Genomic DNA, 18,259 nt, shown 5'->3' on the forward strand with positions numbered 1-18,259 from the left:
GATGAAACAGAAAAAAAGATAAACCTGAACAAAAAATAAAAAATTGTGAAGTCCATCTCTGAGCTGATGGAAAGTTATGCTGCAAAGCTTGTTCAGCATATACTTCGATAAGCTACACATCAAGTTCACTAATTCAAGATAGCACATCCTACAGAACCACGGGCTACTTTACCACATTCCAAGATGATGAAACATAGCTCATACTTCTAACTTCTTCAACTTTCTAAACAACCTCATAATTGTAGTCTATCTCCATATCCCTGTAGAAGAGTGACTGTAGGGTTTGAGCTATCAGTGCTTGAGAAAAAACATTACAACTACAAAAAAAGCAAAAAATACCTAAAAACAAGTGGGACACACCAATAATGCAGGTCTTCTTAAAAATGGCTTTAAAGTCTTTCTTTATTTTATTTTCTAGGTGCACTTAACAAGCTAAAGATTCAGCATCAGGAGGATCCTAACAGCACGACGTTGGTAGCAAACAAGCCTTTCCTGCTGCGGTCGCTCTTCACTGTGGGTGCCCTGGCCCGACATTTTGATTTTGATCTGGAGGAGTTCAAGGGCACCAACAAGGTAAGGATTGCAGCTGATATTTAAAATTTGACTTTAAAGCTGTTGAAATCTATGGAGCTATGGAAGCCAAAGCCATTGCTTTATTGCCGCTATCATAAATGATTAAATGTGTTTGCTGTTTATGTTGTTTACAGGTTGTTATCAAGGAGAAAGTTCTTGAGCTGCTGCTATACTTCACCAAACATGAGGACGAGGAAGTTAAGACCAAAGCCATCATCGGCCTAGGCAAGAACACCATTTTTAAATATTATTAGGTTTGACAAACATGAAGGTCACCATATTGTGTGCAGAAATGTTAACCACTGACAGCGTGGGATGTTGTGTTGCTGAGTCACTGACCTTCAGTGTCAGGACAGCAATAAAAGGCCAGAGAAGCTGACCTCCGCAGATTGTCTTGCCCCAGAAGGTGGAGATGACGTGGATGGAGGCTGTATTGTTTACTTGTTCTTACATTTCTTTGCTGTTTGTTATTCAGGCTTCCTTGTGATCATGCATCCCAGCCAGATGTTTGTGCCAGAGGTGAAGTCCTTGTACAACGGCATTCTGGCTGACAGCACCTCCTCCATCAACCTCAAAATCCAGATCCTCAAAAACCTCCAGACGTACCTTCAGGAGGAGGACACGCGGATGCAGGAGGCAGACAGAGAATGTAAGTAAAATTGTAGTCATTGGTGTGTTACATCCTCTGGTGGCGCACGGATTTTGTTTGTGGCACTTTCAACAATGTACAGAGATAGTGACAGTAATAGAATGGCTAATAAACAAATGATATTATGTGTCGTTGCAGGGAAGAAACTGTCCAAACAGGAGGATCTGAAGGAGATGGGAGACATCTCTTCAGGGATGAGCAGCTCCATTATGCAGCTTTATCTGAAACAGGTGTTGGAGGCGTTCTTCCACACCCAGTCAAGTGTACGGCACTTTGCTCTCAACGTCATAGCTCTCACACTCAACCAGGGTCTCATACATCCTGTACAGGTAAGACGTGACAACCACACTACCACCAGTAATTGGTGGATAATAAAGTCCTGTTTTAACACAAATTTGGCTAATAAAAAAAGCGATGTATCTATTATCTATATAAATTATCTCTTTTTCTGGTTCTCATATACAAAATAGACGTGATTTTCTGTCTGAAGATTTTTGGTGTGCAGGCATCTTTAAACCTATAAATAATTCTAAAAGTAACTAAGATTCATTGATTCATTACTTCATTGCTGTCATATAGATAAACCCTCATCTACTTCATTCAAACTTCTCTTTGTTCAAATATAACCAACTGCATGTGAATGTAACATGTTTTTTGTCCTATCTGTGCAGTGTGTACCCTACCTCATTGCAATGGGAACAGACCCAGAGCCCAGCATGAGGAACAAAGCTGACCAGCAGCTGGTGGAGATTGACAAGAAGTACACAGGATTCATCCATGTGAGTCGGTTTTCAATGTTGTCAAGTTTCAGAATTATGGCTGGTCTCGTTATTGGATGACTCAAGCTTGTTCAGTGGCGAGCTAATGATACCTAAAATTTAAGTTATAATAATACCAATCGTTCATGATACAATATTTATGAATGCTGAGTTTGTAACACTTGTCTTTCAACGTATGCTTTCACAGATGAAGGCAGTTGCCGGGATGAAGATGTCGTACAATTTGCAGCAGGCCATTGATTTGTCTCGTAAGACCATCATCAGAGGTTTCAGACAGGACGAGACCCACTCAGCACTCTGCTCCCACCTCTTCACTATGATCCGGGGGAACCGGCAGCACCGGAGGGCTTTCCTCATCTCGCTGCTGAACCTCTTTGATGACAGTGCTGTGAGTAAACCTGCACTTATCTTAACCAATCTTGGCACTGCTCAGTGTAAAGTGGAAATTTCATGTGCGTGTTGTTTTTTTTTACACATTTGCCTGCAGCGTATCTAAGCAAGAAGTGTATTAAAAAGTGTTTTATATGACTCTTAGGGGATATAGACAATACCACTAAATATGTTGGGTTATTTTTTTACCATGTATGAAGAAATTAGAATTCTTAAAGCTGTACACTGCAATGTGAGTTTGTAAAAAGCACCGACCTACTGTGCTCTTTCCCTCTTTTCTTTCTTTCTGCAGAAGACGGAAGTAAACATGCTGCTGTTTATAGCAGACAACCTCGCCTGTTTCCCATACCAGAGCCAGGAGGAGCCTCTCTTCATCATGCACCACATAGACATCACCCTGTCTGTTTCTGGCAGCAACTTGTTGCAAACCTTCAAAGAGGTCGGATAACATTTTTTGAAATAGCTTTCAAGTAATTAAATTCTGATTGGCTTTAAAGAAATTGTGAAAAGCACACACAAGCATTTTTTAATGATTTTATTGTGAATTTCTCCTGTCCAGCTTCTGCTAAAGGAGCCGAGGCAAAAGAAGAAGGTGAAGAAGGAGAAGAAGGAGTGGAAAAACACGTCAGATGGGGAGGATGAAGAGGAGAAGATGAACTGTGATTCTCCCAGGAGTGATGAGGAAGAAAACAGCAACAGTGAAGACAACAGTGAAGATGATGATGTGGTACGGCGGCCTAAGAAGGCCAAAAAACCTGTTGCAGCCAGCTCAGAGTCTGAGTCAGATTCTGATCTGGAGGATTTGGATTTGGAAGACGTGGAAAAAGTAATGAGGCTCCTCCCAGAGAATCCCATTGGTCTCTTGGACTTTGCAAATGCTGTTCAGGGCATCCTATTGCTATTGGTGCTCAAACAGCATCTGAAGAACCAATATGGATTCTCTGACAGGTAAGATCTACAGAATCTTTATTTCTACATAACCTTTATCTAAATGATTACATCAAAACTTAGCAAAATAGGGGCTTCCCTGACCTCTATCTCAAAACATGTTTGTCTTTCCAACAGTAAAATCCAGAAGTACTCTCCAACAGAGTCAGCCAAGGTGTACGATAAGGCAGTGAACAGAAAAAACAATGTTCACTTCCACCCACGACAAACCATGGACTTCATCTCCAACAACATGGCTCATGCCACACTGACAAACGATGTCAAGAGGCGGATAGTCAGACAGTACCTAGATGTAAGTAAAGAAACTATCAGTATTGGGTTTATTGCCATTTTTTGTGTACTTTACCAATTGCCAGTTAATCCTGTAGTGTCTTTTGGGTTGTATTATTTTCTGTCTGATCACCAGCCCTACTTACCTAGCTTCAGTAGTCATGCAGATAGTAACTAGCTGTACCAGAGTGCCCCAGTGCACCTTTAAATCATGCTTTAGTCTACCCTCAACCAAATAGAGAGCAGATACTCTGCAGCATGACCCGGCATAGTATCCAGGGTTTGTTTTGGCTCAAAGTGAAGATGACTGAAAGTGAATAACAGTGAGTGGGAGGTTAACAGACAACAACATGCTGGGAGGTTGCTGTATCAACGAGCATTGGCTTGAAAACAAAAAATCTGAACAAAAATTGAAGGACTTTTATTTGTTTTTAAGTCTTTTTGATTTTTTTTTTTTTTTGTAGAGGGATTGTTGAATATTTTCTCACACATGTTAAAAAATTCTGTCAAATCGACTTGCAGACAGGTGACACATTTTGAAACTTGAGACTTTTCTTATAATTTGTCACATTGAATTTTGGCACAAAACATAACTGATTGCTTATAACACAGTAACATCCAATTTAATGTGATGAAGAAGTGAAATTGAGCCTAATCATTTTGAGCACACATAAAGGTGTATATAAAGGTAATTTACCACATCTGTAAGGTGCTGGAAAAACTTGGAAAAGCTTCTTGACAAGTACTTGAATTTGAAAGGTGGAAAACCCTGAATATCTACGTTGATTTGCTCACATTTGCCTGCAGTGGCTGGCTTAGCTGGCTTGATAAGCAACTTCATCTGAATGCCATGGCCTGCTCATTTTCTACAACCAGACAGGTATTTGTCTGGTTATAGAAACACCTTTACTTCTAAGAGCCTTCATTTCAATTTAATTTGTCTGAAGAACATGGCAGAATTATATAAATCTAGATGCAGACTTCATTTGTTTATTATAGTGTACATCAGTGTTCCCCAACCCTGGTCCTCAGGGCCCACTGTCCTGCATGTTTTAGATGTTTCTCTGCTCCAACACACCTGATTCAAGTGATCAGCTCGTCATCAAGCCTCTGCAGAAGCCTGACAACATAAATCTGCTCATAAAGAGTTCAGTCCTTCAAATCATTCAATGGTTACCCCGACGATTCTGTCACATTTGGTTCTTAGAGGTCGATGTTTAACTGCTGTGTCTTGTCTTTTCACTCCACATAGTTCAAGGTTCTGATGGAACATCTGGATCCAGACGAGGAGGATGAGGAAGGAGAAGCGTCTGCCAGTGCGAACATCAGAAACAAAGCCATAAACGCCCTACTGGGAGGCTCCGGCCCCGGGTCGGGACCCAGTCCGCGCAATCAGGCAGGACCAGAGACGGATGACGACGATAGTGATGGTGACGACAGGACCCCAGGGGTGAGATAAATAGATACACACACACACACACACACAGGGTTTATAAAAGACCACTTAAAAAGTAGGGAAAATAGTGCAACTTTTCTTTTCTTTTACTCTCCACAGTCCTCTCGAAGGTCAAGGCGAGCAGGCGACTCCTCGGACCCCGGCCGTATGAGTGAGACAGTGGAGGCTATGGATGTGATCGCCCTCTGCTGCCCCAAATACAAGGACCGGCCGCAGATAGCTCGAGTCATCCAGAAGACGTCCAGCGGATACAGCATCCACTGGATGGCCGGCTCCTACTCGGGGCCCTGGGCAGAGGCCAAGAAACGCGATGGCCGCAAACTGGTGCCTTGGGTGGACACTATTAAGGAGTCGGACATCATTTACAAGAAGATTGCCTTGACCAGCAACCACAAACTGAGCAACAAAGTAGTACAGACTTTACGCTCACTGTATGCAGCGCGGGAAGGAGGGGCTAGCTAATGGCTCCCGTGTGTTTTTTTTTTTTTTTCCATTTCTTGTTTTTTTGGTCCCCCTGCTCCATTTCTACTTTATCAAAAATCCTCCTCTTTCCTGCTCCTACTCCTCCTCCTCAACCTGCCACCTCCGACGACACAGCCAAACTTCACTGGATTCCTACCCTCCTCCTCTCCTCTTCCTCATTTTTGTAAGAAAACACAAGAGAGCAAGAATATTTGACACTACATACTTTTACATGAGTTATTCTTGCAAAAATGAAATGACACAAAACATAAGACTTATTATATTAGAGGGACTGCTCATGTTTTGTTTGTGTACAAGTGCAGAGGATAGAATCCAGAAGGCATTAAAGGAATAATTCACCCAAATTATCCCTTAAAATAGGCTATCAGAAAAGAGACCTGGAGGGAAATGTTTTGTCAACATTGTTGTGGGAGCTCCTTCGCTGTTGTGCAGCAGATTCTAGTCGCTCATTTCTACTCCCACTGTATCATAGTTTAACACGACAAAAAACTAAAATGTTTATATCTCTGAAGACAAAAAAGCTGTAAAAAAAGAATAAAACCTTAAGTGAATGTTGGAAATTAGTCTTTTTGATGTTCTTATTAAAGTGTTTTTGGAGTTTATTATACTACTAGCACCCTGATGGTTTTTCCTTTTAGCTTTTAGATATTTTAAGGAAAAAAGAAGAAAAAAAGAAAAAAAAAAATAAGAATTTTTATTTTTGTTCACTTTTATTTGTCCATGCTGTACAATGGCAGAGTCCTCTGAATATAATTTATTCTATTTCGAACTACGCATGCAGTATATGTGGCCTATTGCAGGAGGATATTTTGTAAATGTAGATTTTGTTGTATTAGGTCACCCTAGTAATAAGAGGAAAGGGGATTCATACCCTTTCGGTGGAACAAATACTGCAATAAATTTTCTACTTCTCTTTGTCACTTGTCTGCTCACAGTGTTAATCTGATCTGTTCATTTTGCAAATGAAGACCAGTATAGGACCTGGATATTGCTAAAGCACAGACAGACTAAGAGGGCTGATTATTTACACAAGGGAGAGATGACAAAATGACAGTTTTATGAATATTTTCTATACATTGATTTTCAAAACAAACAATCTTATGTATGGTCGTAATTTGTAATCTGTGGCTATTTATATCAGAGATTCCCAAATGTTTTAATGTCAAGATGCACATTAGACCATGGACCCCCAATTTGAGAGGATTTCATCTGTAGTCCCATTATTTTTTTTATTTTATTTTATTTTTTTTTCGTTTGAAGATAGTCTTCATAGTTAATCAGTGATTGAACTAAGATCACTTTGAATCAATCAGCATGATCAACCCTATGTATTCCCTTGTTGCTCCAAATAATATGATAAAAGTTAAAATGTTCTGTTTCTCATTTTGCTGGGGGCCCTCACTGGTCCCCAGATGTCACTTTGAAAACCACTGGTTCATGATACTATGTTGTTTCATTGGATATTTTATACCAGCTGTATTTAGGCCATAAAAATAATGACTTGTTAAAAATATGTCAGACATAAGATATGATTATTAGTCATAGCCATAGTCATAGAGAAATACAGTACTAAAAATTGTCAGATATCATTTTAAAATAAATTTTAAAACCTGTTTTTAGACCAAACAGCTTTTTAGATCACATTAAAAATGATATATGGTTGAAGAGCTTTTACTTGCTAAACAAAAGTGCACTTTTAGACTGCTCTTCCTCTCTTTTTCTTGAGAAAATGTTTCAGTGAGTCGCTGTGAATAAGTTTTATGTGTGACCTATGAGGATCATTACGGAGCCTTCTTGGACCCAATGGCTCTCCGTACTTCGGTGATGTCACTGCCATCCGGTATTTTGTATTGTTTTGGCGGGGTTTACAACTTCGTTAGTTCGGATACTTGATTGAACATCAGCTTTCTACGGACGAAAGATGGAGCGGTATGTCTGAAGCTCACTAAAAAAAAACCTCCGCTATTTTGTATCACTGAAAACTATCAGGGAACAGCATTCTGACAAAAGGAATTGTTTTTCTAAGCTAACATGGCGAAGATATTGCCAGTTAGTCGCCTTTACGGTGTCTGAACATTAGCTAGTCAGCTAACGCTAGCTACCGTTAATTTAAACGTTGTTACCGAATATTTACTTTACGTCACGTTACGTTGTTATTTCAAACAACAAATTTTAGATTTACCCAGCGTACAACGAAGTCGGCCTATTGAGTTTCGTCCATTTAGGCTATGTTGGCTCACCGAATTATTAGCTTCACTGCTAGTTAGCTAGCTAAGCTACTGCATAATCTACGCTCAGATGTGACACATAAACATGGGCTTGCTGTGGGCGTATCCGCAGGCGTTGATTATAAGATCTAGCCGTCATTATCGCAACAGTATGAAGTTTAATGTGTTTTTAGAGATTTTGTAAAACAAATTAAACTATCTGCTTTATCTTTTGTAATAACTCATGACCAGTGGGAGGAAGAGTCGAGCAGCAAACAGCAGAACATCGGAGCTGCCGATGCGGGTGCAAGACAGCAACAGGATGAGTATGGTGTACACAACGCCCCAGAGGTTTGTTTAAAGTCACTTAATATATTCAGACATTATAGTTAGTAAAGATACTGCTTTCATATATCATAAAAAGAGTCCTTGTATTTGACAAGTTTTGGTGTAATCTTATGTTAACCAAATCAAAAATATAACACTGAGATTGCTTACTCTGGACTACAAAACAGAATAAAATGTTAAGTATCATGATATTTGTGTAATGACAAACTGGGGCACGAGCCCTTATTTACTTAGATGCTTCATAGTTAAGATTTTTTTTGCAATGAGTAATGTGTACACACAAAAGCCGAATAATATCCAGAAAGTCTGAACAATGAATTGAAATATTCTCAACAAAAGTGCAATGTGGCCAAGTGCAATTTCTTGATTAAAAAACAAATGTGTGTCAAATCAGCCTTAAGATGAAGTGCAGTAGTGCTGCAGTGATGCCCAGGCCTACAAATCTTAAGGGGACATGTTTGTTTGGTACAAACCCCAACAAATGTCACCTCATCTTGATTGAATAGTTTTTCTTTCTTTTTAGTGCAAATTAAAATTAACACTAATTGTGCATCTTATTGCCATTGAACTAATAATCCCAATATGCTTCTCTTGTATGCCATGTTATGCGGCCCTATTTAAACTAAGGTTGTCAAAAGTCATGATACTTAATTGCTTTGTCGATGTCACAGGTATAAAATGATACAACATCTGTTAATTATAATATCAAAAGTACAGAAGCTATAAAAATGATCTAAGTGTTCATTCAAGACCTCAGTTTATTTGAGTGTTAACTCTCTTGCCTGAAATTTGGCTTGTAGCAGAACATGTTTTCAGTGACTTTCTGTACCAGCACTGTGTGCAGGTTGTTAATAAAAAGAAAGAAAAATCTTATCCAATGTTGTCTGCCTATGGGTTAAAAAATGTTGTGGTATTGAAAGAGACACCAGTATAATTTTTTTTTTCGCTACTATTGTAGCAAAGCTTAAAATTGTGCTATCATGACAACTCCTTTATATCCAGTTTGTGGGTGTGATTTAATTAGAGGCTTCCTTGTTTAGACTTAGTTATTTTTGGCAAGTGATGATATGAAGAGACATTATTTGTGAATAAGTGAGGAAACATGAAGAATTATTTTAGTGGCAGCTTGTCCAAATGTGAGTCAGTAAGTGTTGACAGTTTTGTTTCTTGACAGTAAACTGCCTTCATTTGGAAAGCTCAACATACCCAAACCACAGTCTGTGACCTCTGACAGGCGGACCAGCTTCTTTGGTGCCCGGTAAGTGAATAATAATTCAGAAACTCTTACAAATACATCACAATGTTCTTCACATAGAAGCGTAAAAACAGCTGTAAAAGCTGAAGCATACAGTGTATATACACATCAATAAAAGTTAACTGAGATTTTACCAGAACAATTACAGTTGTAGTAAGAACAAATATGTGAGTAATGAAAATACATGTAGCAATAGACACTTCATCAATAGCAAGCCGTAAGAAAATATTCAGTAGTTTCACTTAGAGGCCAGAAATGCAACCCACACAGTTAAGAAAATTAATAGAATAAATGTGTTAAAAGAAGCACAAATTAGTAAACTGGGAGAGAGTTGATTATCCTACTCAAGGTAAAATCAGTCAGATTCATCATAAATTACTAACCTAATGAGTGTTTCTATTGCTTTTCCATTAAAACATCACAGTGCAATTATTTGAACGAAAATGAAATAATTATTTTCCTTGTCAATTAGCAAATCTGATATTGTGGTGGCGTGTTAATATTTTGATTGCAGGACTAGTGGAGCTGGCATGCCTCGCAACAGCAGCATGTTTGGAGGAGCTGACAAGATCAAAGATGCCAGACCTCTGCATGATAAATCCTTTGTGCAGCAATGTATCAGACAGTTGCATGAGGTAAAACACATTATTGAATATTCTGTTTATTTAGACTCAAAAGGTCTGTCTGTTTTAAAATGGCAACATTCTTGTATGTTCAATACATTAAACACACTGTGAGATTTGACTTCAGTGCCCCACAGTGTTTGTATCTAAAAGTCACTGTGGCAAATAGCAACATACGCCTCATTTCATAATATGGGTGTGTCAGAGCTGAGCACGGGTGGGAACGCCAAGCTCTAAAAAGAAGGTGCCTGAAATGTGGCAAAAACAAGGATCTAACGCTAGTATCTGAGGATGAAAGTTGTTTTCAACTGACATTTTTTGAAAATCATGTTGTGCCTTCAAAGAGGACAACTGCACAAATGAATAAGAGCGAAACTGTTGAACAGACAGGTAAAGAGGAAGGCTTGCTGTTCTTAATCCGCATGATAGTAAGAGTAGAAATCAGCATGGTAATAGACAAATTGCAACCACAGCTAAATGCTCTTAAGAAGGACATATCCGTGTGCAGCCGTTTAACTGAAGTTGTTAAAGAAGCATAGAGCAATATGGACAGTCAGATTACAGACTTGGAGGCAGCAAAAGAGTTACTCCCCAAGGAGAATGATGATTTACTAATTTGCTAATGACAATTATTGACAAACATGCCCCTGTGAGAAAGCCAACTGTGGAAATACATTGTGGCTCCATGGTTGATCAAGAACTCAGTAGTAGCATAGGTGTGAGCATGTAGCCTAGGTCAGTGGGAGTGTGAATCCATAGTCCTGTCCTCTCTGATATTCTCTCTTATGTCATTCTAGTTCTTGACTGAGCAGGGTTACCCAGGCACTTTGTCAGCCAAGACCCTGCAGTCTCCCTCGTCCAAGGAGTTTGTGAGGATGTTTGAGTTCATCTACCGCCAGCTAGACCCGACCTTTGAGATGCCAAACTCAAAGGTTGAGGAGGAGGTTCCAGCTATCCTAAAAGCCCTGAGGTGAAATGTGATCTTTTAGTATATATAAGTATTGTACTATATTACTTATTTCTTTGTTTCATCTGGTATCCCACCAGTCAAAAGGTAGTGTAGTATCACTGAAATTTAAGGATGGTGATAGACAAAAGACATTCAGAAAAAGAATTAAAAATATATATATATCACGGGAAATAGAGAAAAACAAGGCTGCATACACTATAAAACAAAATCATAATACAAGGAGTTTATTTATGTAAACACTGTGATTTTGAGCCTTCATGTTGGCTCCTCATCTATAGTTTATGAAACATTGCTGACTGTCTCTGACTTTATTTCTCTCTCATTCCTGGTTTAAGGTATCCATTTGTTCTCTCCAAGTGTTCAATGTATTCTGTTGGAGCTCCCCATACCTGGCCTCAGGCCCTCGGAGCTCTCATGTGGCTAATTGATACCGTCAAGGTGAGAAGGCAACAACACTTTTTAATGGGTATTACAGATGTACCATCTAAAACCGGGTTCATTTGTATTCAAAATTTGTAACGCATACAAAAAAAAAAAAAGGCTAAACCAATGTGATATTTGTTTATTAAATTAATTAAAACCAGTGTTTGTGCTTCTTCTGTGTGTCAGATCAACTGGAGTTTGGGTAAGCAGGAACTGCTGTTCAGTGACTTCTGTGAAGACAGTGACAACATCGAGGAAGGGGCTGAGTATAACAAGGTACTCTGACTTCTTTTAACAGCATCATGAGGCATCAACAATAGATAACTTTGAAAGCACGGAGACACATCAAGTGGATGTACTGTACGTCTAGCTGAACTCAAACACACGACCTTCTTGTTACATGGCTTCTAATACTTCTGATACAGTATATTACAAAACTATTCAGGTGTTCTCCCTCTGTATTGGAGACAATTTCCACAACAGAATTGAACATCATACGGTTATTATTTCGTCTGCTTAAATCTTAACACTGTGCATTGTTTTGTTTTTTTGAAATCATTCTCTTCGTTCATGTGCAGCTCTTCCTGGACTACACAGCAGAGACATATGCCAAGTTCATGCAGGGTGAAGATACATTTGAGCATGAGGATGAAAGATTCCTTACTAAACTAAGTAAGCACAGCATTACTCTATGAAATTAGTTTTAAAATTTTGAATATTTTTTCTGTGTATTGGATCATAATGTTAATTCAGTCGTTTCAAGTTGTGTTTTGATTTTTAAGGAAGAATTTCCATCAAAATGAAAAATCTGTAAGTGTGTGATTGTCTTCACAGAGAAGCTGTACAACGTTGATGAAGCCCTGCTGGCTGCGATGGAGGAGAAACACAGAATACTCAGTGATGAGGTTGATCGACTGGAGAAGGAGAGCCAGACGGTCAGAAGACTTTTAAATTGACACATCCCCATGTGTGCATTACCATTCATTATATAGTGAGGGTAATTTTGGACAGGGTGAAAACCTGATGTCATCAAACAACAAAAAATAGTGCACAAAAGGAAAGGAAACTGAGATATTTAGGATTTCTGAAGGTGCGAGCAATATATCAAACGCATCATTCTCTGTCTCCTTCTCCCGGACAGGACCGTCTAATGAATAAGAGGATGGAAAGGGTGAAGGTGCAGGCAGACCTCAAGAAACTCCAGAGTTATCGAAGCAGCCTGGAGACCTATAAAACCAACCTGGAGAACAAAGCTTCAGAACTGAATGATGAGCTGGAGAACACAAGTAAATACAAGCAATAAAATGTTCCATGAAAACATGTTAGTCAGCCAGTTCTTTGGCAGGGTGCACTGGATCCTGTGGACATCTCCAGTGCGACTCACTCTGCCCTTAAAATTAATTCCTGCAACTCTGGTAAACAACAGCATTTGGTTCTATGCATACATTGAAAGTAGACATATTCTGGACTTTACACACTATTTGCCAATATGGTTGTGAAATAGGTCTTAAATTGCATTTGTAATGGTGTTAAACCTGCAGAAACACTGAGCTATGACACTAGAATTACACATTTCCAAGTTTTTTATGGGTTTGTGGGTTAATTGGACTCATGTCTTGACAGAGATTCTTTCCCAGTTTAACATTCCTGTCTTAATTAATAAGGCACCAGAGACCATAATTTATGTTTTTAAAACTGTAATGGTGGAGAGTGCAAATAATCCGTTTCTTTATTGTCAACTAGTAATCAATCTGCAAAAAAGCTCCCACTAAGCAGCATAGATCCCTTCAAACAGGTTTTGGATTGGATCTGATCTCAACATGTTTTTTTCCTTTCTGCCTTTCTGCAGTCAGTCATCTGGACACTCTAAAACATGAACGAGATGAACTGCAACAACTGCTGCAGAACCAGAAGTTTACTCCGGCCGATGTAGAGAGGATCAACAGAGAGAAGAGGGAACTCCAGCAGACCATCTCCAGTCTCAGCAAGTCTCTTGAAGATGCTGAACAGCACAAGTGGAATGAGGAGATCGCTCTGGCCAAAGTGAAAGAGAAGGTACTGTGTGCACAAGATTAAACTATGATATTTTGTGTCAGTGAGATTTTGGGACCAAGTTGTAATCAGTATAGATTGTTAAAAGCAGCAGATGTATTTATTTTTTTTTTATTCAGTGGCACACATTTAGTCTTTTGATTTGACGTGTTTCTTTGGCCTCCTGTGTGTATTCTGCCCTGTTATTTCTCTTTATTCCAGGCAGAGCTGAAGCTAGCAGAGTACCATAAGCTGGCACGCAAACTGAAGCTGATACCGTTGTCTGCAGAGAATGCCTGTGGTCACGATTTTGAGATCAGGCCATTTGAATGTGGACCTGGTAGCGGGCAGCATAAAACACAGATACAGGTATTTCCAGATAGTAATGCTGTTTACACAACCATTATAATTTGTCTAAAAGCAGATTTTCATTGGAGTATAAACAAAACTAGCTTACTATCTCAGTGCTAAAGCTATTTCCGTATGCAATTATTTGTAGCTTTGGGCACACTTTTTTTTTTTCTTTTTTTAATATTTTAATATTAACTCCATTGTAGGCTGTTGGACATCAGGTTTCATTATTGTATGAAATTACAGATTTTGGTATTCTGTGTACTGTTCTGGTCTAGATGCTTCTGAGAAAGCTGATCAGTGACGTGGAGGAGGAGAACAGTCGATTAGCCAACATGAAACTCACTCAGGAGGAGTCTTGTGAGCAGGTAACAAAAGCATTATTGTTTTACACTATTTACTTTTAATTTTGTGATACGCAATACTACCAAAGTGCATTTTTAAAAAAAATCACATTTGTCATTTGTAAATAATTGAAAATTTGACTTAAATGTGTCACAGTTGGAGATGATAAATATTATAAATGTGTGTTTGTGTGTGTGCCTTCAAGGTGAATTCCTACATCCTGGACAAGTCCAATGACATGAAGCAGCTGAGAAAGGAGATCTGCAAACTGGATGAGCGCTTGGATAATGGCATGAAGGTAAAGTACATAGTCTGCATTTTTGTTACCCGCCTGATGAATGATATCATTTGTAATCAATTAACTAGTGGACAATCTCCGCCGCCCTCTACAACCTGTATCCTATCACAGACACTATGCTAATGCCCCTCAGAGCTGGAGTTTCAGTTGATTAACTTCTGTGCTTAATACACAATACTATTATTACATTAGTTAATTAGCTAATTATTGAATATCAATATTTTTTTTCAAGGTATTAAATCAGGTTTGGAAATTTCAGTATCATGACAGCACTAGTTTGTTTTTGTGTAGGAGCTGGCCCAAGAAGAAGAGGGCTGGGCAGAAGAGATGGAGTCGGTGGAGAACCATCGCAAGCTTCTTGAGAAGAAGGTTAATTACGGTTACGATGAAGCTGTGCAACAACTTAAAGCAGCACAACAACAGTGAGTGACTTTTGTGTATTTATCAGCAGCATCTATATCTGAAGGATCACTTCATCCTGCCTGTGGCCACTATGAAACAAATCATTGTTAAATGACCCCAGAAAAATCATTCAACTTCAAAGATCTGTCTCATATATACAAATATTCAAGAAATGGGGCTCAGTGTGAGCTCATCATCCTCAAGGCCTCTGTTTCTGTCAGTCTAAATTGAAGCTCTTTTCAGGCTTGAAAAGAGCTTCAATTTAATTTTGGAAAAGATGAATGAGCCCAGAAATTGTGATTTTAGTGAACACGTGCAATTCTGAACCTTTGTGATTTCTGGCGTACCCCTAAGGGGGGCCCGGACCCCAGGTTGGGAACCAGTGGTCTAAATTATGACTTTTTTGTTTCAGAATAAAACACTTGTGCTCTCTTCCTCAGGTACCACCTGGTGCTGCAGGAAACCAATGAGGAGAGACGAACAGTAGCCAACAACCTTGCGTCTGTGTTTACCACAGCTGCCAACCACTTGACAATTACAGAGGTAACTTATAACTGTGCATCTGTCCCTCATACTTCAAGGAGGAATCTACATCTCAGACATATTTCAAAGAAGAAGAAAGAATATACAGGATGAAGGCATCTACAAGCTTTTTTTCCGGCACATGACTGATATAAGAACAACTGAAACATTTCACTGTGGTTTAGATCTAAGGAGTCATAATTGGCTGAATGTCTTTAAGCTTTCCACACAAAAGATTTGATTGCATGAAGTAAAGTCTTTGGCTAAATATTATATTGCAGTAACTTTAATCTAAACCTTTTTAACATGTTCTTTCTATTTCTTTAGGCATTCCTGGCCTTAAAGCATTGTTACTAATGTTTTCTCTCTACCTGTATTTATATTATTCTAATACGTGAATGTGTGATATAACTTCTGGCTTTTGTGGTTCCTTCCTGTACAACAGAAGTGTCTGGAGGATCTGCACAGCAGAATGCAGCGTGTCTGTTCTAAAGCTGTAGAGGAGGACGAGGCTGCTGTACAGAAGCTCCAGAAAACTTTGGAGAGCTTCGTGTCCAAGGCAAACAGTTTATAAAGTGAGGTGGAGGCTTCTGCAGGAAGATCATTTCAGAGAATATAGAAGTGTCACTTGTGCTCTAAGTTTGTTTCAATCTAGGTAAAAAAAAAAAGAAACTAATTACTTAATGAATTTGAATTTCATTACAATCTAACAATAGAAAAAAAAACATTTTTGTTCATTGTCATTACTCTGTGTAAATGATTCTGTGTAAGTACAACAGCAGTGTGTTTTTTTTGCCATCACATTCATTGTAAATACAAAGTGGTTGCATCTAGATGGAGATTTTGAAGTTTTAAAGGCATGTCCTTTTCTTAACTACTATTTAAAGACAGATATTCATGTTTTTGTGTATGTTTTTTGTCATTCTATATCAACACTTTTCTTTTTTTTGTATTAATAAACATTCACATGCAGAATTAAAGTGCTTAAACCCCTCCAGTTTCTATTGAAAATGGTTCACTATATGCAAACAACACCAGAGAGGAGATAGTAACTCTGACAGACAATCGTTTTGTGTTTGTAAACCTTGTTTCAGTTTGTGGTTGCTCTGCGAGATCCATCTGTTCTTCCTCACTGGTCACACTGTACCTTGTCGTCTAGTTGTCTTGTATAAAAGCCACTAGAGGGCAGTACACCACTGGCTGCTAAGACTGTTCTGCTTGCTTGTTGGCTGATAAAATGGGTAATATAACTTTTCTATTATGTAATTTTTCTTCTGGGAAATCCTTTACAAACTTCTGATCTGTTGGTACATGTACATCATGAGTTTCTTCAATAGCTACCAACTTCCTTAAAATACTCAACAACAAAACTTCTGCAACAGCTTTCTTGATCTGAGTACGGAAGCCAAGCCATTTCACCTAGCTGATATTTTAAGTTTTAAACACACTGTTGATCTGGTCTTGGTAATATTTGAGAAAAAATTAGAAGTATTTGTGTCCTACATACCCATTAAGCTGTGAATTTATGATTTTGACTTCAGTTATAGTTCAGGCAAACACTAGTTAACAAAGAAAAAGGCATAGTTTCCATTTGTGTCAGTCTATTTATCCTATTTTTACAGAGCACATTAGAGCATTTATGTTCTGCATATCAGCCAAAACCCATAAAACTGACTGGCTCATTTGTAAATGAAGCATTTATTTTAGGAATGAGTGTTTTCTGCACCTGGCAGGAGCATTTATTGCAGATCGTTTGGCTGAGCCAAAGGCAGTGAGGACACAGGAAGTGGAGAATATCTCTCCACGATGTTCTGTCATGGTCAACATCACTCATTGTACCTGTTTCCAATGAACGCTGCATGCTTGGCATCAGTATTAATATATATATATTTTTTACATCTATAGCCAGACCAGAGATTGAGTCCAGATATCCTGTGGCAATCTGTATACAATTCAAACCACAGTTTGGGTTTACTTCAGGTTTCAAAAAATATTTATTGAAGCTTTAAATCTTTTCGTATCCTATAATATCGGGCCTGAGCCAGTATTGACAAACTGTCTTATGAAACTTAAGGGTTCACAAACCCCAAGGACCTTTTTCAAATAAAGATGTCTGTTTTTTGGTTCAGCTGCTCTTGTTGGACACAGTGGTGGTAATTTATGATTTCAGAGAAGTGCATCTTTTTCCTGACTCATTCCTCTCTCTATATACCACCATCTATCTATCTATCTATCTATCTATCTATCTATCTGTCTATCTGTCTGTCTGTCTGTCTGTCTGTCTGTCTGTCTGTCTATCTATCTATCTAGAAACACAGACATGGTAACAAGATAAAAACTTGTCTCATACATATTTAAATATATGCACAAATATTTCCACAAGATAGAAACAACACATTAACAGAATGACGATCTCTGAATTGTACAACTGTCATTCATGGTATACAGCCTACACTCATATTTAAGTTTAATGTAGTTTATTGACCACACTAATTGCATTTGGGATAATGAATCACTGAATTAAAAAAAATATTTTTTTCAAGCCAAAATGCCAAACATTCACTGATTGTCAAACTGTCAAATGTGAGAATTTGCTGCTTTTCTTTGTTTTACATAATCTTAAATTAAATATCTTGAGATTTTGGACTTTGAACTGGCAAAAGAAAACATTTGATATTTCATAGACTAAATCATCAATTGAGAGAATAATCTTTATTATTAATATCAATATTGATTATTAATAACTTAATATACTAACTTATAATAACTCACTATAATTGAGTTGTTATCCATCAATGGAGTATTTTCAGTTCAAAAGCATTGCAAACAAGGCTGAAGTGTCATCCTGGGAGTTGATGGGCCAACCCTAAAACTCCACATCGTGTCAATACCGTAAAGTTGAAGACGTTTTTACAAGGAGAACGTTTGAAAATCGC

General features: G+C 38.4%; 2 protein-coding genes across 4 annotated transcripts in view; both read left to right on the plus strand.

Annotated features, from left to right (window-relative positions):
* The window catches only part of nipbla (NIPBL cohesin loading factor a), a 31,774-nt gene extending 25,306 nt beyond the window's left edge, over positions 1-6,468 (plus strand). For all 3 annotated transcript variants that reach the window (XM_084728785.1, XM_084728786.1, XM_084728787.1), the window contains exons 39-49: positions 419-573; positions 708-798; positions 1,049-1,222; positions 1,361-1,551; positions 1,894-2,001; positions 2,189-2,389; positions 2,684-2,830; positions 2,951-3,339; positions 3,457-3,631; positions 4,862-5,059; positions 5,165-6,468. In XM_084728785.1, coding sequence (XP_084584911.1) covers positions 419-573; positions 708-798; positions 1,049-1,222; positions 1,361-1,551; positions 1,894-2,001; positions 2,189-2,389; positions 2,684-2,830; positions 2,951-3,339; positions 3,457-3,631; positions 4,862-5,059; positions 5,165-5,527 — 2,192 coding nt within the window. In that variant the 3' untranslated portion in view covers positions 5,528-6,468. The remainder of the gene's footprint in view (positions 1-418; positions 574-707; positions 799-1,048; positions 1,223-1,360; positions 1,552-1,893; positions 2,002-2,188; positions 2,390-2,683; positions 2,831-2,950; positions 3,340-3,456; positions 3,632-4,861; positions 5,060-5,164) is intronic.
* Positions 6,469-7,999: 1,531 nt separating this feature from the next.
* Positions 8,000-15,910, plus strand: ndc80 (NDC80 kinetochore complex component). Its single transcript, XM_084728788.1, has 16 exons — positions 8,000-8,106; positions 9,278-9,361; positions 9,873-9,993; positions 10,779-10,951; positions 11,287-11,389; positions 11,561-11,650; positions 11,953-12,046; positions 12,209-12,309; positions 12,516-12,660; positions 13,224-13,429; positions 13,628-13,774; positions 14,035-14,124; positions 14,307-14,399; positions 14,691-14,821; positions 15,242-15,344; positions 15,769-15,910. Exons 1-16 carry the CDS (start codon positions 8,000-8,002, stop codon positions 15,895-15,897), a joined length of 1,917 nt encoding a protein of 638 aa, XP_084584914.1. The 3' UTR covers positions 15,898-15,910.
* Positions 15,911-18,259: the final 2,349 nt, after the last annotated feature.

This window comes from Lutjanus erythropterus, chromosome 10 (assembly GCF_056507025.1).
Source record: "Lutjanus erythropterus isolate fLutEry1 chromosome 10, fLutEry1.hap2, whole genome shotgun sequence".
In the NCBI taxonomy this organism is placed as follows: Eukaryota; Metazoa; Chordata; class Actinopteri; order Lutjaniformes; family Lutjanidae; genus Lutjanus; species Lutjanus erythropterus.